The sequence below is a fragment of the Manihot esculenta genome, chromosome 5 (genome assembly GCF_001659605.2).
Source record: "Manihot esculenta cultivar AM560-2 chromosome 5, M.esculenta_v8, whole genome shotgun sequence".
NCBI lineage: Eukaryota > Viridiplantae > Streptophyta > Magnoliopsida > Malpighiales > Euphorbiaceae > Manihot > Manihot esculenta.
This window is the reverse complement of record NC_035165.2, coordinates 3479183-3500776: the sequence shown is the minus strand read 5'-3', so window position 1 is coordinate 3500776 and position 21594 is coordinate 3479183. Positions and strand designations below refer to the sequence as shown.

The 21594-nt window shown below is 32.7% G+C and overlaps 3 protein-coding genes across 3 annotated transcripts; all 3 read left to right on the top strand.

Moving 5' to 3' along the window:
• The first annotated feature begins 6046 nt into the window (after window positions 1–6046).
• Window positions 6047–12709, top strand: LOC110615671 (calcium-dependent lipid-binding protein). Its single transcript, XM_021757670.2, has 12 exons — window positions 6047–6372; window positions 6468–6603; window positions 7633–7734; window positions 8242–8292; window positions 8676–8796; window positions 9377–9498; window positions 9605–9703; window positions 10631–10711; window positions 10803–10888; window positions 11227–11452; window positions 11680–11844; window positions 12060–12709. Exons 2-12 carry the CDS (start codon window positions 6499–6501, stop codon window positions 12435–12437), a joined length of 1536 nt encoding a protein of 511 aa, XP_021613362.1. The 5' UTR covers window positions 6047–6372; window positions 6468–6498; the 3' UTR covers window positions 12438–12709.
• Window positions 12710–14599: 1890 nt separating this feature from the next.
• Window positions 14600–17099, top strand: LOC110615561 (receptor-like serine/threonine-protein kinase At2g45590). Its single transcript, XM_021757490.2, has one exon. The coding sequence runs from the start codon at window positions 14778–14780 to the stop codon at window positions 16794–16796; it is 2019 nt and encodes a 672-aa protein (XP_021613182.1). The 5' UTR covers window positions 14600–14777; the 3' UTR covers window positions 16797–17099.
• Window positions 17100–19935: 2836 nt separating this feature from the next.
• Window positions 19936–21385, top strand: LOC110615079 (probable carboxylesterase 8). The gene has a single exon (XM_021756785.2). It carries the CDS (start codon window positions 20280–20282, stop codon window positions 21276–21278), a length of 999 nt encoding a protein of 332 aa, XP_021612477.2. The 5' UTR covers window positions 19936–20279; the 3' UTR covers window positions 21279–21385.
• Window positions 21386–21594: the final 209 nt, after the last annotated feature.

Below are 21594 nucleotides of genomic sequence, written 5' to 3'. Positions count from 1 at the left end.
CCCCAAACCAGTCACGCTCCCCTTCTGCTTCTTTCTTCGCCTTTCATTTAGTGGTTGAGTACTTAAACCAAAGGCTAAGAGATTGAATTAATAAAAATTATATTAAACTATTTTATATCTTAGCTGTACTGGCAGGTGAAGAAAAAAAAAGGTTTCATATGTTCCTACGTCTTCTATTGGTACTACTTTCATTAATTGTCCTCCGATTGGTCCTTGACAATGGATCAGATCACGACATTAGCTGGCTGTCAGACTCTTCTTGTTTAAAATTCTAATCTTATATGATTAGTACCTAGAAAAATCAATTTAATTAAACAAGCTCTTTTTTTTTTCTAATAAGCGCAAGTATGTATTTGTTAAAATGTTATCCAATGCACTCTATAAGTACAAAAAAGCTATAATTTTAATTAATCCAGTATTATAATTCTTATAGTTCATTAAATTTAATCCCATTTCTTTACAGAAAAAAAAATCACAAGAATTTAATTATTTTCTATTTTTTCACAAGAATTTAATTATTTTCTATTTTTTATTTAAAATGGAAAAAATCAGTTTTTTTAATTTATGTAATATTTTATTTAAAAATAAAATAAAATCATGCATAATTTTATAAAAATTAGTTTGAATTATTTGTTTACAAAATGATCATTCTAAATAAGAGAAATATGTATTATTAAATTTACATAAATAATATAATAAATTATATTTTTGTATGATATTATACTATTAATTCTTATGTGATTTTATATTTACGAAATTAATAATATATAACTATATTTAATAAATCTTACAAAGTGTAATGTTTCATACACAAGAAAAATATTAAATTTAGTAACGGACACACTATACAAATATGCACTTGATATTAAAATTACATTTTTCTTAAATTAGTGGGATGCATTAAATGGATACTGATAAGTGTACGTCTCTTGTATTATCTAATTAATATTTTGTTATAATTTTTTTTATTTATGGTTTAAAGGTTTTTTATGCAAGTTAAGAATATTAATAAATATATTAAAATTTAGATTTAATAAAAATAAAGATAATATATTTCGTTCGATTAATTAAAATGTATATGCAAATATAATGAATCTAATTAACGTTTTAGAAAAACTACGTTAAATTATAAAATGTTATTTAAAAGAAAGTTCTAACAAATAAAAAATCAAAGAGAGTATTATAAAATTTATGTCTGTACGAATTTTATGACAATTACAATAGGCTAGGCATAACAATAAGGAGTTTTCTAACAGTTGTAATATTACAGTCATTTATTGTTGATTTTACATCAATAAGATAAAAAGCTATAGCTTTTATCCTTTTAAATATAATATTATATTTTTTTAATATTGTCAATGTAAAATTAATAATTAATAATTAAATTTAATAAACCTTAATATGTGAAATATTGCATTTGTGAGCTTAAGCGAAAACTTAGACGGAAGAGTGAAAATGCGAAAGGGCGATCCGTGGTAGTTTTACACCTAGAGGGGAAATTTTTGTTTTTTGATTTTCTCTCAAACTGTTTATGCCATTATATTTTTAACGGGTGTTTTTTCTGTGAAATTAAATATTTATTTTTATTTATGGTTTCGTTTATTAGTCATTTGTTCATTTGATTTTGAGTTTTGACATATAAAGCTTTCAGTGACTGCTCGAAGAGAGAGTTCATTTTGCTTATATCGACAATTAGGATCACACTCCTAGCCAGTTTCATCGTATCACTTCTTTCGAGTAATGGTCGTCTTATTGGAGATTCAACCTTCTTGTTATTCTTGAATAGTTGGTTGGTGGTAGGGAGTCAAGTTTTACATCTTAATTTGTCTTACCTTTTCATTGTTTGATTCTATTATTTTTTCATCTGAATTTAGATTTATTCTTTTGTAATTTGTCATCTTAATCGTTACTTGCATGCTAGTATTGAATGTGCGGTTGACATTTGGATGTGCATTTCATTTTTTCCCTGTCTCTTCTGCAATTTGCCGCCTAAATAGGTGCTTGCATATTAATTTTGAATGTACAATTTGTTGAATTATTGACAAAAACACTTAATAAGCTGAACTATAAGCAAATAAATCCACTTTGAGAACTCTTAAAGCTAATATATTTACTGCGATATTCTGTGTTTACCGAATCTATTTGAAAAACATTGTAAGAATGTTTTTACCGAACAGTATAATATCATATATAAAATATTACCGTGGTTTCAAAATCATAAATTCATCATTTAAATCTCGAACAGCTACACTGCAACCCACTTACAAAGAATGTGATGGACAGTGATATAAAGCTCGTTTATCGAAAACATGAACCGTATAGATTGCGAGATACCAAATTTGAAAGAAAACAATAGAAAATTCTTGATGGTCACCGTTAATGCTTTGAAATCCGGTAAACTACCATTAAAGTGGACTTTCCTTAAAAACTCTACTTCCTTTTATAGTTAAAAAAAAGGTAGGACCTGAAGCCCACTTTTCAATGAACACCTACAATAACAAAGTACACAATTAATAAAAATGTTTAGATAAATTACGTTTTAATCTTTTAATTTTAAAATAATTAATGAATGGTTGGGTGAATAATTTTTTGTATTTTTAAAATTAAATATTTAAATTTTTATATAATTATTTTATCTAAATTAGAGGTCATTCTATTTATAATTCTATTAATTAATTGGTCAAAGTGGTCAAAGGAATAATAAATATTTTAAATACCTAAAATATTCTTATTATCACTTAAATTTTTTTTAATATAAGTTATAATTTTATATTATATAAACTACATTTTAGTCATAAATTCTAATGTAATTGAAGGATTAATTTTTATATTCTTAAAATTAAATTTTTAAATCTCTTTATATTTAATCCGTCTAAAATTACAGTTTTTTTTATCTATTATATACATTAATTTAAAACTAATGGATGATCAATTTTTTTTCTAAAAGTACCATTTAAAATTAATTGAAGTTACTTAAAAAAAATAAGTGAAGTTATATGTATTTTTTAAAATTTTTGAAATTATAAATATTGAAGTATATTAATAAATAAAATCGAAGAATAAAAATATTAAAATTTAGTTAAATGAGATGATGGGTATGAAAGCTATCAAATATAATCTATTAAAAATCAACAAATATGAATTACATATAAGAGAATATAATCAAATTTATTGAGAATTAACGTTAAGAATTTTCAAATAACGATAGAAAAATAAATAATAAAAATAAAATGAGAGTTTGGATAATGAGTTAAAATAAATATTAAAATAATTAAAGAAAATGATAATTAAAAGATAATAAAATAAATGTAAACAAGCTTTAATTGAAGTGTAAATCAATTTTAGTTTGAAAATTAATTATAAAAATAAAAATACTTTTATTTGTTCTAATAAATTAATTATAATCATAGAAAACGCTCTACAAATCAATCTCTAATTATATTTAAATTAATTAATAAATATTCACTAATTAACCCTAATCAACAAATCGCCTAAATAATACTTTTGAAATTTTATTTATCAACTACTTTAAAAATTAGAGAGATTCAATTCTAATCAATAAATCAAACCGCGTGGTGAGTTTAAACTAAATCATACAATTTTTTAGTAGGTTACACTAATTATTACTTGTAATTGAATAACTTAAATAATTACGGATTTCAAACCTTCAAATTAACAATATATCACTTAAAAATTATGAATAATAGGCCCTGTTTATCATATAACAAAGCAATAATAACATTAAAAGCTGAAATTGCATAAATATTATAAAAATAAAAGATAAATAATTAAGTTTAGATCTCACAATTCATAATTCATGTATAAACTTAAGTTTCACCTTAACTCTAACTAGAAATAAAAGTTTAACCATTTATAACTTTAAAATAAAATATAAAAGAGAAAAGATAATTGAAGATGAATGATAAATGATGGATGCGACTTTTCACAAATATGGGCTTATATAGGTGCTTTAACTCTATTAAAGTCCTTTTAGAAATATTAATTATTCATTACTTTAATATATTTATTCTTATGAGAGAATTTATTGATTTGAGGAGGATATGATGCCGCACTGAATGAGGAAAAATCGAGTGAGTCCCACAACTTTTAATGAGAAGATTTGATCTTTTTATTTTGAGAAAATTGTTAGTTAAATCCATCATCTAAATATAATTAACTCAGTTTACGGGTCTGGACAATTTCTAATTTATGTGAAGTATGATCATCTGGTGGATTTTTTCAAATTGATGGTCAAGTCAATTTCAACACTTTTTAACATTTTTTTTATGAAATCTAATTCTCTTTTACTTTTATACGAAATATCATCAAAAAATATAAAACTAGTTAGAAAAATATTTAATTCAATGTTAAGAATAATATAAAAAACGTGTTGAAATTACGTTCGATAATGAGATATTATAAATAAAAGTTAATGAGAACTTAAGTGTTATTTCAATTAAAAAATGAAGGATAAAAATATTTAAATTATAATAGATGAGAACGAACTGATCATAAAAAAATTTAAGTGTGTTGTTTTAAAAATATAAAGACCGATGTATTAATTATGTAAAGAACTCAAATATATTTTATCAATTTAAAAAGAGTAATAAGTATATTTGTATATTTCTAACAGAAAAAACAAAGAAAATATTTATAATTTAAACGGATTGATTATATAAAAATTGAAGTATTCGATTTTAAAAGTATAAAAATCGATTCATTATTTATATTAAAATTTAAAAATTAAAATATAATTTATCTAAAATATTTTACAACCGTTAAATCTACACTATTGACAGAGGCAAATAGTCTTCTCTTTTTAGAAGAGACTTAGCCTCAACAAAGAAAATAGCAAATGAGATAATTTATCTCTAGAAAAATACAAAGAGAGAGAGAGAGCATGGGTGACCACAGAAGTTACGGTTTGTTTGTCGGTAAACAGTTTGAGAAGTATTGCAGTCGAAGACATAAACCGATGTGCAAGTAAGAAAGTGTGATGAGAAATTTAATGAAACAGCTTTATATCATTTTCACTACGTGCATGGTCCCCTCAAGTTTAATTAAAAATAAAAATAAAAATAAAAGCAGTTTTCTTTTTTAAAAAAATATCTAATGATCACTTAGGGTAAATTATTGATCCATTTATAATTTATTAAACTAATACATATATTCCCCAAGTTGTTAAAAATTAATAACAATCTTTTATTTTAATTTCAACATTAATTTAATTTACTTTATTATGTTAAATCAACAAAATATCAACAATTAAATGAAAGAAATTTAAAAATATTTTAAATACTTAAAATGTATATCTTAAATAAAATATTGCTTAATTTTTTAAATTATACCAAAATTTGACATATACTAAATTTGATTTTTAAAAACCAGTAGATTGTTGCTCCTGGATTTTAGTTAATTTAATATCTAATTTTCTATTGTTTTTTTTAAAAACTTTTTAATATATTTCAAGCAATTAATAATAAATAAAATTTCAATTAAATTCATATACTTTGTGTAATTTATTTTTTTTATTAAATAATTTTTTTCTCAAAAATTAAATAAATTTTTACTTAACATGATATTAATGTTTAATAATAAAAATTATTTTTTATATAATAAATTTATAATTTTAAAAATAATTTACTGTTTATGTGTATTTTTTTAATTTTTATGTTAAGTAAAATAATAAATTTTTAATATTTCAAATTTAAAATATTTTATTATTAAAAAGTAATAGTATTATATTATATTATAATTTATTTATTATTTAATAAAAATACGTGAATTTAATTAGTTAAAATTTATATTGAATTTATTTGACTAAAAATATGGAAATTTAATTGAATTTATTTCTAATTAAAGATATTGAAAGTTTCTTTTAACAGAAATCGAGTACACTACAATATCCAAATCGAGAATGGAAACAGCTAGAATCTGAACAGGAGCAGGAACTCCAGCTAGCCCAAACAGGACAAAATGTGGAAAACAACGGAACAAACTATGAAAACATAAAAACGTTTCCAAACAAAGCCACGAAAACTGACAGACAGGTGCAATTAAAACAAGAAATTGAATTGAATACAGAGAGAAGTCCAACTCCTTATCTCCTCTGGCCTACCCGACCCCTTCGTTTCTATGCTTTTTCATGTTCCTCTCCAATCTTGCGAAGCAAATGCTCACACCACCACAAAACTTCGATAGAGACTTTTAGAGCGAGAAAATCGAAGCTATCCTTGTAGAGAGATAAGCTCTAGATTTTTTTATTCCCAATCTTTTGCACTCAGCGTAAAGCTTTTACTGATCTTTTGTCTTAAGACTGATCCCTAATTTTTGATTTCCTCATCTGACTCTCCTACATTCTTCTATTTCACTGTAAGAATTGACTCCTTATGTGTTGGCGTTTCTCTGCTAATCGTTTGGAATTTTGTTTTTTCTTTATCTGACGGATTGATTTTCTCTTTTCTCAGGGGAATTTAGTCCTGTGTATTTCTTGGGAAAATGGGACTAGTTTCTGGGATCTTTCTGGGGATGATATTTGGGATCGCGGTGATGGCGGGATGGAAGCACATGATGAGGTACCGAAGCACCAAGCGAGTTGCCAAGGTCCGCTATTTTTGTTATTCTTATTGTTCCCAATCCCTTTTTAAGCTGATTTTGACTCTATCTAGGCTGAATTTATGAACTGAGTCAGAGCTTTGGAACTTATAGGTAGTGTTTGTAGAGTGCTCTTATCGCGTTGCTTGCGAACTGCCTTGAATTTTACTAGCAATGTCTTTATTGAGCATTATAATTTTAACATTTGTGATATACGAATTTGAATAGAGTATTTGGAACGATTCTAGAATTTTTGGTGAATCGTATTTTTTATGTTCAATTGTTCAGTATATCCGGGAGAGTGGTTCAAAGTGTCCGCAAGTTGCTCAGTTATGTCTTCTAATAATTTGTTATAAGTGTGGGTCAGCTAATTGGCTAACTCAACTTCTTCTTAATTCAGTGTTAGGGGATTTAAAAATTTCATTGCTCTATTCTCTTTGTTTTTTTACTCGATTACTGGTGACCGTTTTCTCATATTTTCAAGTCGCAACATCACCAACTCAAGTATTCAATATCTTGAGGCTGTAGTTTGAACTTGCCTTATCTGGTTTCTTACTTCCACACAACTATTTCATTTTATGGTCACTTGAGTTACTTTTTTGATGATGAAAATTTCAAACTGAAATGATTCTTCTTTAGAAGGGATTGTGAACGAGTTGATGGGGAGGGCTCTTAGTAGGATTGTTATCTTTATGTGAACTCAAGGGTAATGAAGAATACATTTATTTTCATAACTTGCAAGCCTCAGGTGCACATTTAATTATTAAATTAGCATGCAAGTTAGTGATCTCTGTGATCTTTAACTCAGGAAGATAATTAATGCTGACTCTTGTTCATCATATTTTACAGCTGGGTTATGCTTAGTTTCAGATGCATGTTCATAGAAATGTTGATTAGGGTATCAGTTGCCGGCACTAATATATGTGGTTTTTTCAGCCTTATTCTCTGAAATCGTCATTTCTTACATATATATGAACTATTGAAATCTGTTTCAATTTTTGGAATGCCTATATTAACTGTGTAAATTTTCCTCTGCAGGCAGTTGATATAAAACTTCTTGGGTCTTTAAACAGGGATGATTTGAAGAAAATATGTGGTGATAATTTTCCAGAATGGATATCATTTCCTGCCTTTGAGCAGGTCTGCCATTTTCCTTCATATGCTTTCATGCGGGTCATTCATTTTCCAGACTATTTTAAATGTTTGGGTTACTTAAACATGAGTTTTTTCTCTCTCTCTTTTTTTTTTCTAATAATAAACAATGAGGCGTGATATCCTAAAATATGAAATATGATTTTTTTTCTTCTCTTATTTTCACATAAATGTTATGGCATGGTTTGTTGCAACTTCTAAGTTTCTTAATATACATCTTCCCTATGTTGAGAAAGTCAAATATTACGTACCAATTTTTTTTTTTTTAACTAATGTCCATCAACATCAATTTGCTTTACCAAATTGTCTTCTGCGATTGGATACAAGTTTACATATCATGTATTATTTTTGAAAACTGATAATTACTTTGTGAATTCTAAAGTTGTTATACTATATTTAAGAAACACAACTGTTTACATGATTGGATCTGGTTTGACGCTTTCTTTCATGTTCACGGTCTAATTAATCATGTCATACTTTGTTGACTTTTGCCAGGTGAAATGGCTGAACAAGCAATTGAGCAAATTATGGCCGTTCATTGCAGATGTAAGCCTTATGCTTTTCTTTTCACTTAGTTTAGTATACAATTAGATGTGACTAGTCAAAATATTTTGAGAAAATGTTGTTGCTGGTATGATTGTTTTGTCCAACATAAAGATAGATACCATTCACATTCAAGTGCAAATTTGGCCATTACTGAATTACATATTTTTTTTCTCTCGTTTCTTTGAAATAAAGCTCATTGGCAAAGGAATATGATGATAGGGGAGGGTAGGGGTGGTAGGTTATTTATTTATTTATTGTTTGTGGGAGATGGCTGTGGGTTGAAGATTTCAAAAAAACTTTAATGGATATATAAAATATAAATCAAGTTTTGTTTCCTAAATATTAACTATTAAGTTAAAATTGTTGGATATGTTTGTATATAGGCAGCTACAATGGTTGTCAAAGAATCTGTTGAACCATTATTGGAAGACTATCGACCACCAGGGATTACATCATTAAAGTTTAGCAAATTTTCTCTTGGAACTGTGCCACCCAAGATTGAAGGTGCGAATAAATAGATAGTCCTTTCCAATATTTGTGTATATTGCTCCTTGTTTTTATTGTTGTTGTTGTTGTTGTTGTTGTTGTATGCCTACAGATATCAGGTAATTAGTTCATCAATACTTATCTTTAGTTTGATAGCATCAATTGTATTTTAGAGCCCATTTGACGTTATGGTTGATATGGCCAGACAAGCACTTTTCAGAAAAGTATAATTTTAGATGATGTTGGAAAAAGTAATTTGGAAGTTGTTTTGTTACTTTAATATTTTTATAACTAAATTATGTCAAATATAATTTTGATTTTAATATTTCTAACTAATATATTTAAGAAAGTGCTTTTCACAACAACTTCAATATTAATGCAAAACAGACCCTTAATGCCATTGAAAATAAGTTGTTATTGCCATGAAAATCATCCTCGTACACATTTATGCACATGTTCAAACACAAGGAAAGTGAATGCATGTTCAAAAGGATATTGTTATTTATTAGGCCCACTTGTGACATTGGCATTGATTTGTATTTCTCATTTCTGTGTGTGTGTGTGTGTGCGCGCATGGTTAATTACTTTGTTAATGCAGGTATCCGTGTTCAGAGTCTTAAGAAGGGACAAATCATTATGGATATTGATTTCAGATGGGGTGGTGATCCAAGTATCATTTTAGGCGTTGAGGCTGCACTTGTTGCCTCTATACCCATTCAGGTTTGTACATGAATGACTTTGAAAATAACCAATGCTATGTCTATTCTGGTTGATTCGCATGAATCTTTCATGTGAATATTTTATCTCATAATGCAATGTGATGCAGTTGAAAGACCTTGAAGTTTATACTGTTATTCGGGTTATCTTCCAACTTGCCGAGGAGATACCGTGTATTTCCGCCGTTGTTGTTGCTCTACTTTCTGAGGTACATCTCAAAAAGTTTCAGGCTTTTTTAAAACTCTGTTTTATATCTAATATGCTTAAGATAATGCTTTAGGGGTTGGACTTGATGCTTTCATTCAATTTTATTCAATACACCATCGGTAACCTCTCTCTCTCTCTCTCTCTCTCAATGCTCAATCTATAGCCTACTGGGCCTTGAGCTGTACAATAAGGGAATCTTCCCATCTTATACACCTGTTCTATTGCCATCCCAGTGGGGTTTGAATCTAGGACTTCCTATTTAGGTATCAAAGTTTAAATGGTTAGGGTGTCCCTTTCAATGATATCTAGCGAGTAGAAATGTGTTTATGCAATAGTTTCTAGTGAGATTGCTGAAGTATGTCATATTGGTGTTACATAGAATTATGAGGATTTCAGAGAAGGGGAGACAGATGGGAGAAATTAAAGTCTCATTCTGTTTGTGTTGATCCTTTTGTGATGCTTAGGTTCCTTATTCTATTCCTATGGCATGAAATATTTCAACTTCCTTTTTTTTTATATAGAAGCATTAGGCTAGGTGTTTTTCTTAGTGGACCTTTGGGGTTCTCACAGCATACAGCACAAATCTGCAAAGCCGTAGAAAATAGATGCACATCCAAATTCGTAAGGAGTTGCTGTTGTTGATACTTCTCATACATGTGGTTATTGTTTACCTTTAAAATTTTTCTTCAACCTAAGGGGTCATGGTTGAGTTGCATAAATGGAAACAAAATAGACTACTGCTCTTTCTATTTCAGCTTTTATAATTTCTTGTATTACTTTTTATAGCATTTGATTATACTTATACGACTTTGAGTTGGAGAAAAAGTTGAGTACATTATGAGTTGGAGAGACATATATTAAATGATTGTGGACACTGTTAACAGTGGCTATTGTTTCTGAAATAATTGATTCTTGATACATGGATCAGCCGAAGCCTAAAATTGATTATGTTCTGAAAGCTGTTGGTGGAAGCTTAACAGCCATTCCTGGACTATCAGATATGATTGATGTAAGTTCTTTTGGAATCTGACCGATTCCCTTTATATTTATTTATTAACTTGGGTGTCTTATTATTTTGCTGTTCGCCACAAATTTTGTAGGACACTGTACATTCAATTGTCACAGATATGCTTCAGTGGCCTCACAGGATTGTTGTTCCAATTGGTGGTATACCTGTTGATACAAGGTAATAATTAGCCTTATGATTTTTGTGCTCGGGCTCAGAACTTCTTGCATTCTGTCACATAATATTACTGCCCAAATTGTTCACTGAGCTGTCTACTTTTATGTCATATGTTGTGGTCACTCATAATAGCGCATGTTCGTACTTAAAGGATCTTGTAGTTCTAACTTGACGTTAGTTAGCAGAAAATTGCTGCCACCTGATATACTGGATATGCTACATATATATGATCTAAAATATTATCAGGTTTAGGCTACTTCTTGAATCTTCTCATGCCATGGCATAAATGTTAACTTTTTCCCCTTTTTTTGGGTGGATGGGGGGTGGGGGATGTTATGCAGTGAACTAGAGCTTAAACCACAAGGAAAGCTTACAGTGACAGTAGTGAAAGCAAATGAGTTGAAGAACATGGAAATGATTGGGAAATCTGATCCCTATGTGGTTTTATATATTCGTCCTGTATTCAAGGTTAAATCAGCTGTTGTTGAGAACAACCTCAATCCAGTTTGGGATCAAACATTCGAGTTGATTGCTGAAGACAAGGAGACTCAGACACTTATTCTTGAGGTTTTTAAATTGCTTCTATCTTTCATCTCTTTCTGATCATGCTACACTATTTTGGCTAATTATGACAGCTTGTTTACATCCTAGTGGAGCTTTATATTTTTATTTTATAGATATGATGACAATGTTCCAGCTAAGGATCCATTTGATTCATGGAAAAGGTTTTTAATAAAGAGCATGGTAGAGTTATTACCTTTTATGCAAATGATGTGATAAAACTCTTCCAACAGGTGTTTGATCAGGATATTGGGCAAGACAAGAGACTGGGAATAACAAAAGTGCCTTTAATTGAGCTGGAAGCAGAAACTTGGAAAGAGATGGAGTTAAGACTGCTACCATCCCTTGACATGTTGAAGATCAAGGATAAGAAGGATAGAGGAACTCTTACAATAAAGGTAGATGTATAAATAATCATATTTTGTGTCTTTGTGCTTAAGATACTGTACTTCAACTGATGTCATTATCAATGAGAAAATCTTATACTTAGAACTTTCATGTGAATTTGTCCATTATTTTCTGTCACATCATCATCCTTAGAGTGTTAGTACAGGGGCGCTCTCTCTCTCTCTTTCTCGCATGTGTTGGTTATATAGTTCGTTTGTACTTGCAGGTCTTGTACCATGAATTTAACAAAGAGGAGCAATTGGCTGCTCTAGAAGAAGAGAAGAGGATTCTGGAAGAGAGAAAGAAGCTAAAAGAAGCAGGAGTTATAGGGAGCACAATGGATGCACTTGATGGAGCTGCATCACTGGTGGGTTCAGGTGTTGGGATGGTGGGTACTGGCATTGGTGCTGGAGTTGGGCTTGTGGGAACTGGCGTTGGTGCCGGAGTTGGTATTGTGGGCAGCAGCATCGGAGCTGTTGGCACTGGCCTGAGTAAAGCGGGAAAGTTCATGGGTAGGACATTCACAGGGCAATCTAGCAAGAGAAGTGGCTCCTCAACTCCAGTCAATAACGTGCAAGAAAATGGGGGGGCAAAGCCTCTGTAGTGCAACTGCAGAATAATGTGTGTATTAGGCCTTGGCTTGCATTCCCACGACTCTTTAGGATGAGTACTTATTTTGCACTCTGTTCAATAGTGTTTTTTCAATTGTTCTTTCTGTTAATTCATCTGAGTTGATTGTTTATTCTCCATATTTTCAACTGTATCTTCCTCTTCAAATTCATGTTCTACCATACGTGAATTCATAGTAGACTATTAAGCAATTGTGTACAAATAACATTCTGTGTTTTCTGGTGAAACTGACATTCATATCCGTCCCATAGATGATTGCTGAATCTTTTGTGCGGTTTTTCCCAATTTCCCTGAAGAACTATGAACAAAAAAAGCAGGATGACCTTGGGCTTGGGATGGAATTATTGACACTAATGGAGCTTATATATTGATTTCTTGGGCTCACTCGCCCGGGGGATCCAAATGAGGCTGATTTGAGACTGATCGGCTGTAGTTATCCAAAGGTCTTTAGGCTCGAATCACGGATCCTCTTTGCAAATGGCTCAAATCACGACATGCCGTATGGCTATTGAGCGCATTCGGAGTTCACGTATAGGATCCATAGTTTAGAACTCTGATGAGCTCATCCAAATCAAATAGAAATTGGACCCGTGAAATTGAACTTTTAACAAATGTGAATAAGCAACCAAGCCTCTCAAGGATCAATGTTATGTATGAGATTGGTAAAAATAAGCCTGGCCTTCCAAGGCATTTTGTCTTTAAGTAAAAAGAGACATACTGGTGATGCTTCGTATCATAGGCAAATCTTGCATAGAATATTTCGATACTATGTATTGTCAATTTATTATTATTTTCTTTTAAAAATATTGGTGCCTAAGGTCAGTCCAGAAGTCTGTTTTTTGAAAAAAATGCATAAATAAAATACCATATTCTTTTAGGTCATGATAGGACCAGTCTGGGAACTATCAATGGCTCCGGGTCAGCTCCCCCGACAAGCGTGGGTTAGAAGACTTGTAATAAGAGAGGGGAAGGATGGTGGGACTCACATGATCTCAGTCTCTCTTCTGTTTTATTCTCTGCTGGTTTGCTTGCTTCTATTGTAAGCGGTAAAAAGCTATTTGTTTATACTTTCTCTGTCTATACGTGTAGTCAGTACTCAGATGATCAGATTCCTTTTACAAAGTTTTACTAAAGTCAAAAACTACCCGCCAAATTACTCAATTGTCCTTCCCATCTCTCCCCCATTCTATCTCCTGTATTTCCGAATACTGTTTGCATTCAAATTTTATTGAAAATAAATTTTTTATTTATAGGTTGACTTATTTTGACAACAATAATGCAATGTGAAATTGTATTGAATTGAGTAATATATTTAAAATATTAAAGTGCAAAACTGATATATTTTGTAAATATTTTGTGCAAACATCAAACATATTTAAAACATTTTTTTTATAACGTGGTTGAAATTTAAAATACTCTTTTTTCGGCTGTGAGAGATATTTTGGTAATTGCAGTTTGAAGAGGCTTATAAAAAAGAAACAGCAAAGTTCGCAACAGGTCAAAGGTCCGTTCAAGGCAGCAGGAGGTCACAAGCCCACAATTTGTTTTACTCGCCCTTTTCTCGCTCTACCGCCGAAGCAAACAAACGCAACAATCCAAACTCACTTTTATTATATTTATTTACCGTCTACCATGCAACTCATTTTTATAGCAACTTATTTATTTATTCATTTATTTTTACTCTTTTCCTTACTTTCTTAAAAAATTATTAATAAAGTAATTTTATTTAATTATTTGAATTTACGCTCGTAGTCATAGAATCCAAATCGAATTCCTCTACCGAGTACCAACGATTTGCTCATCCAAACGGTTCTTAGACCCTTGGATGGACCTACCAACGTGGCTGAATAGTAAGCGACGTGAGGCCTCCAGATCGTAGATCAACGTGATCTCTAATGTATCTAACGCGCACTAGATCGCGCGTGTTGAAACCTCTCTCCTTCAGTGTAGTGCAGTTGCCAATAGATCACGACTAAATCCTACTCACATGACAATTAGATTAAGATAATGACCACCGAACCAAGAGGCGACACGTAGAGGAAAAAGTCAAAGTAACTGGTTCCACAAGCATCGATATCTAACGACGTCGTTGTCAACCCAGCGTTTTCCTTATCCTCCGAGAATAGGAAAAGGAAACAAACAGGCCTCTTGTACACAGCTGAAGAAACGCCCACAATAACCACGGTCGAGAATAGAGGAGATAGACGTTAGTAATCATTAACCAACCAACCTCACTTTCTTCTCTCTTCTATCTTCTAACGCTATTTCTATTTTAGTTAATGACTTCCTCATAGCTCCCTTCCATTTCACTACCATGCCATCTCGCCAGCGCAGATCCCTCCTCGCTTCACCTCCGCTGAGTAATAACCACCGCCGCCACCACAGCCAACACCATGTGAAGCTCCTTTTTCCACTTCTCGCTGGAGCTCTTACTTTTACTGTGCTCTGTTTCATTATCATCATTTTCTTTTTTTACCGCAAACTATCTCGTAACCGTACAGCTCCATCAGACCTTAAATCTCCTAATCATCATCAGCAGCAGCAGCAATGTCGCCGCTTTTCATATTCGCTCCTCCGGAGCGCCACGGCTTCGTTTTCTCCCTCCAACCAGCTTGGCCATGGCGGATTTGGCTCAGTTTATAAAGCCATTCTTCCTCCGACAAACCAGCCGTTGGCAGTCAAGCTCATGGACCCCAATGGCTCACTCCAAGGGGAGCGTGAGTTCCACAACGAGCTCTCTCTCGCCTCCTCTCTGCACTCCCCTTACATTGTCTCTCTCCTGGGATTTTCCTCGGATCGTCGTAGACGGAAGCTCATTTTGGTGTACGAGCTTATGGAGAACCGGAGCCTCCAGGAAGCTTTGCTAGATCGGAAGTGTGAAGAACTTATGGATTGGAGAAAAAGATTTGATTTAGTAACAGATGTTGCTAAAGGACTTGAATATCTACATCATTTCTGCAATCCTCCTGTGATTCACGGTGATATTAAACCCAGTAATATAATGCTTGACTTGGATTTTAATGCAAAGATTGGTGATTTTGGACTCGCAAGATTGAAGGCAGAGGAGAACGTTGTGGAGAAGAAGGATGCTTTTGTAGTTGCCGAGGATAATGGGTCGATTTTGGAGGAGATAGAGAGTGTGGTGACTGGCTTCGAGGATAGTGCTACTGCTGTCGGTGTTGATCGATCGCCTGAGAGTTTTGCCGTTAGGGTTTTAGATTCAGATGCTTCACCGGAGATGGTTGCTCCTGTGTCGCCGGAGATGGGTGTGGATAAAGGCAGTGTTTCGGAGGCTGGGTTTGATAAGCTTAGTGTTGATAGTGGGAAGGATTTGGTTAATGGGGGGAAGAAGGGTGGGTCTAGAAGGGATTGGTGGTGGAAACAGGATAATGGAGGCGGATCAGAGTCAGGGAGAGTAAAGGATTATGTGATGGAGTGGATTGGGAGTGAGATTAAGAAGGCGAGACCCAGCAGTGAATGGATTGCATCTCCCAGCTCGGTTGAAAACAATCCTTTGAGAACTAAAAGCTTGACGATGGAGCCAAAGAAGAAGCACAAGAAAAGATTGGAATGGTGGGCATCTTTGGATGAGGAAAGAATGCAAAAGAAGGAGAAGAGTAGAAAGCCCAGAGAGTGGTGGAAAGAAGAGTTCTGCGAGGAGCTCACAAAGAAGAAGAAGAAGAAAAGAGGACTTAATTCGAGTAATGGGGGAGATTCATGGTGGCAGAAGGATGACGATGAGGTAGAAGGGAGAAAGAAAAGGAAGAGCAAGAGAAGCAGAGGCAGCATTGATTGGTGGTTGGATGGGTACAGCGGTGAATTTAGAAATGGGCGAAGAAGCAGCCAAGATTGGGCAAGTGGAGAGATACCGAAGAGTGGTGGTGTTAGTAGCACGCCTAGCATGAGAGGAACTGTATGTTATATTGCTCCAGAGTATGGCGGTGGTGGCCTGTTATCAGAGAAGTGTGATGTGTATAGCTTCGGGGTTCTGCTTCTGGTTGTGGTTTCTGGTCGGAGACCCCTGCAAGTAACTGCCTCACCAATCTCAGAATTTGAGAGGGCAAATCTGATTTCTTGGGCTAGGCAACTCGCATACAATGGGAAACTTTTGGATCTTGTTGATCCTTTAATACATTCAATGGATAAAGATCAGGCATTGTTGTGCATCACAATTGCACTGCTCTGTTTGCAGAGATCACCAACCAAGCGGCCTACCATGAAAGAAATTGTGGGGATGCTTTCTGGTGAGACAGAACCACCTCACTTGCCATTTGAATTTTCACCATCGCCGCCGTCCAATTTTCCATTTAAGTCCCGGAAGAAGGCCCGGTGAGTATATTGGAATTATGACATCATTTGGTAGATTAACTGGAGAGTGGGTACTGCTTTAGTTGTTTTAGGCCATTTCTAGTTTATCATGTTCGTAGAAATTGTTGCCAAAGTGGAAATTAGCATACATATTTCTTGTGCATTTGAGGCCTTCCTCTTGTTGCTTGGGCATTAGTTGTTTCCTTTGGGCCTACAAGTGCCGTTTCCAGTGTTTGACTTGTTGGGTGTTGTGATTAGAGGCTGAGTGACACTTGACTTTTGAACCTCAAAGTTGTTGAATTTTAGGAATCCCAGGATTAATGGTAAATGTAAAGATGTACATATTAAGATAGCTTTTACTTTCCAAACGATGATCCCACCATAAAGCTCTGAATCAAACAGGTTGCCCTAGTGCTGAAATGCCTTGGTGCTAAAGTGAGCGGTTTGCTTTGTGACTTTTGGACCTATGGGGACCCAAAATATAGTAGATATATCCTTTTTTGTTGTCTTCTGCCTTTTCAAAAGTTAGATTATTTTTAAGCCTAGTAACATGAAATTCAGTCAGGAAAACAGATCATGGCCCAGTCTATCTTTTTGCTTGTAGATATACTTGCATGTGCGCACTCGCACATTGAAAAGCCTATGCACAATTTGAAAAACAGGGTGGACAAACAGAAGGGAAAAGTGTTGGATTTGCACTCCAGTTGGTTGTCAACTTAAGTATTCAGTTGCATATAGGATTCAAAATTCAATACAGTCATGAAACTAGATATCAACTTGACAAGATATTACTAAATGTTTGCTGGAGTTGTTAAGAGCAATGCCTTGGACATTACCCTGGGAAGTCTTGGATCTTTACTTTTGGCCTTTAGATTGTATTCTACACCACTGTGGCCTTAATATCGCCATTTCAATTGCTTTGTTGAACTTCATGGCTAGTTATTTTAAAAGCTATTTATTGAGTCAACCATGGGATCTCCAAAAAAAATTCAGAAGATTTCTTGGAATTTATTATCTTCTGAGAGATGTGATATTTCATTGTTTTCAAGCTCAGCACAGCTTAGACAAAAAAAAGAAAAGAAGCTCAGCGCGTATGTAGTTGAATTATATGTTATATGGTTTCCAAATATTTGTGAAATTTTTTTTTTTTTTGGGGGGGGGGGCGGTGGGGAAAAAGAATTCACATTTTGCGTTGCACAGTTGCAGGGAGGAAAATGCCAAAAGGAACATTTCTTCTCCCATTTCAGACACAAAATAAGTGTAGAGAATTCCACCATATGACGGAAATTGAATCACTATTTAATTTAGATTTACTGCCACTTTTGAAGTATATTGCAATATATAAATTGTGTACTATCATGCCCTGGAATTTAATATTACGAATCTGATGCATCTTTCGTTTATGTAAACATGATTCTGCACTCAATTAATAGCAATAGCAAGACATATACTTTCTACTCATGTTGCTTTGAGGCATCTTTTTCCGAGTGAAGTGATTGAGAATTATTATCACTATTTTAGATTGTACTATTCGCTAGCTTAATTACATGATAGCAGCTCAGAATTTTTATGACGTTACTTGAAATCTGTCACAATCACCAGTCGACAATATGCTTCAACTGTTTCATTAAAAAAGTTTGGCTTGTGATGCTTATAACTCTTTCCCTTGAATGAGAATTGAGAACTACTACTTACGTGCTAACCAAAAAGTTTGATTCCGTAACATCCCTGATCCTATCAATTTGGTTTGCCCTTTTTTAATTTTTTCTTGCTAATGGACGAGGTTGTATATCCTATATCCTACATCGCATGCAAGGACGCTGACGAGACACAGTTCAGTTTTTCCCTTGGCTGTTAATTACTCCTGTATTTTATCATCAAAATTCAGAAGCGTCTTTTGAATATCTGTAAAGATTGATGAGTTTCAGAAAAACTCCCAAGGTTCACGCCATAATTCTTCAGTTCCCAGTTTCAAGAGCAGATATAGGTTATGTTTAGCAATCGTTTAACTTGAATTTAAATAATAAATAATTTAAAAAATATTGGTATACTAGTTATATATTTATGAGAGAAAATAAAACATATTTTTTATAGTGATATATATAAAATTTAAATTATCAATTGTTAATAAATTTTTTATATTAATTATTACTGAAAATATATAAAATTGTGGAATAATATAATTGAAAAAAAAAACAAATAATAATCAACTCGAGAATATAGCAGAATTCCAATTTAAAGAAAAACTTGTATTGTTATCAATTTAAAATCACATTTATGTAAAAGCTGCATCCTTCAGGTCTTTTCTTAGTTAAAATTAAACCAGAGGAAAAAAACAAAAAAGCTTAACGGAAAAGAGAAATCAAATTTTTAAGAAATAGAATTTCCACATATATAAAAGAATAATTATAATCCCCACTCGCGCTTCATTGCGGTCTTTTTCTCTATGTTGTACTCTTTCTCATATGATAAATTAATAGAAAAGTATTATTACACTTTTGTTATTTAAAAATTATTTTTTTTAGCGGATGCTTCCGAGAGATGTTTTCGGCGGAAGAGGATGTTAGCCTGCGGTTGCGATTTGTAAGGTAAAAATTTTGGATTTGTTCTTATTTTTTTGCTTTCGTTTGTTTTGTTTTATTTCTACAGTTGATAATTTTTTTTTGCTTTGACAATGTCACTGTTTATAATTTTATATTTTGCTTTGATGTGTTTTTTTTTAATTTTTCTGATACAAATCTGTCAAATGAGGAGCTTTTGATAGATGAAATTTGAATTTTATCAATTCTATTATAGTATTTGTGTATGTGAAAGAATTAATGATAGTTCATTTTTAAGATATTCTTGCATTTTATTGAAGAGTGTGTTTTTGAAATTGAATTTTTTACGCTGATAATTCATTTCTTCTCATGATGAGCTCTTATTGTTTCCTTTTAACAGTATCTTAAATATTATTTCTGTGTTGTATGTTATTTGACTGAACTCGGTGCTGCTTCTTCGACTGTTTTCAGTGATGATCTGGTAAAAAAATTGTTATAGCGGTCGGCATCTCTATTTCTAAAGTTTTTAGTTTAGGACTAATTACATTTGTGATTTGATTTGATAGTTACATTTGTGATTTGATTTGGTAGTTATCGTTTGTTTGATTGATTTGATTTATTTTTTTTTTTAATTTTAGATTGTATTATTCCTCTATCTTATATTTTTTATTCAGATGAATTTTGATAATACAAAATGTAAGAAAGTTTGAGGTAATAACATGTCTGTCTGGATACTCTTAAATATTCTAGGCCACACACGCGAATTGCCTACGTCGCTGTTTTTTTGTTGTGATTATTTTTGTCTGACAAAGGGGAAAAATCATTTTGTAATTAAGGAATATCAGAATCAAACCTACCCAAGAATTAATTGCCCAACCATTTCGTTTATTCATTTCCAGCCACAGAGATCCCATTTTTTCTCATACACATAAACTGCCTGCTCTATATTAAAGAAGCTTTCCATTTCTATGCTGCATCAACAAACGCCTACTTCTATTATGGATCCTTACTCATTTCTCAAAATTTCTAGAAACCCAGATGGTTCTCTCTTCAGAAGCCCTGAATATTTCCCTGAAGTACCTCCTGTGGACAAACAACTCACCGATTCCAGCTCACCCCAACTCGCTCTCTCCAAGGATATCCCACTCAACCCCACCAATCACACCTACATTCGTATGTTTCGCCCTCTCAACGCCCCACCGGAGACCAAGCTCCCTATCATCATATACTTCCATGGAGGTGGCTTCATTCTCTACACTCCTTCCTCTGTCATCTTCCATGAATCTTGCAATCACATGGCATCCAATTTCCGAGTTTTGATCTTGTCCGTCCATTATCGCCTCTGTCCTGAACACCGCCTTCCGGCCGCCTACGATGACGCTATGGATGCTATCAAGTGGGTTCGGGATCAAGCGCTGGGGACTCAAGGCTGTGATCCTTGGTTGAAAGAACATGGAGATTTCTCAAAGTGTTTCTTGATGGGCAGTAGTGCAGGCGGCAACATAGTTTACCATGCAGGGTTATGTGCATTAGATATGGATCTTTCGCCCATGAAAATCAGAGGGCTAATAATGAACGTTCCTTATTTTAGTGGGGTCTTGAGGACAGAATCTGAGATGAGATTGATGGATGATAAGATCTTGCCATTGGCAGCCAATGATCTGATGTGGTCACTTGCATTGCCTAAAGATGTAGATCGCGATCATGAGTACTGCAATCCGATGGTTGAAGGGTCAAACGATGAGAAGATCGGACGGCTTCCCATCTGTTATATTAGAGGGTACGGAGGGGACCCACTGAGCGATAAGCAGAAAGAGTTCGCAAAGAAGCTTGAATCGAAGGGGGTGAAAGTGAAGGCGGCGTTTCTCGACGATGGTTTTCATGCGGTGGAGCTATTTGATCCTGCAAAAGCCAAATCTTTTTCTGATGATGTTAAGGTTTTTATTGATAGTGTATGTGCTTGCTAGAGCAAGAGAGATAAGACTCTCTTCATGTCTTTCTTAAATTATTCATGTTTAAGAAATTATATAGCAAATAAATTTTTAACCATTAATTTGATCATATTTACATACAATTTATCGTTTCAAAAGGTTAAAATATAATAATTATAATTTAAAATTTTAATTTTGATTATAAACTTAAACAAAGTGTTAGCTGATATTTTTATTATTTATAAAATGTGATACGCTTTAATCGTATATATTTTAAACGAATATAAATTTAGAAGAAAATTTTTTATTAATGTAGAATTTATATAATGAGAATTTGTGATTCTAATTTCAC

Bases quoted from the DNA above. Each gene is read 5' to 3' on its own strand.
- LOC110615671 (XM_021757670.2), top strand. From the start codon at position 6,499: ATGGGACTAGTTTCTGGGATCTTTCTGGGGATGATATTTGGGATCGCG. The intron at 8,293-8,675 runs GTAAGCCTTATG...GTTTGTATATAG, and splicing joins TATGGCCGTTCATTGCAGAT to GCAGCTACAATGGTTGTCAA. The intron at 9,704-10,630 runs GTACATCTCAAA...TACATGGATCAG, and splicing joins TTGTTGCTCTACTTTCTGAG to CCGAAGCCTAAAATTGATTA.
- LOC110615561 (XM_021757490.2), top strand. From the start codon at position 14,778: ATGCCATCTCGCCAGCGCAGATCCCTCCTCGCTTCACCTCCGCTGAGT.
- LOC110615079 (XM_021756785.2), top strand. From the start codon at position 20,280: ATGCTGCATCAACAAACGCCTACTTCTATTATGGATCCTTACTCATTT.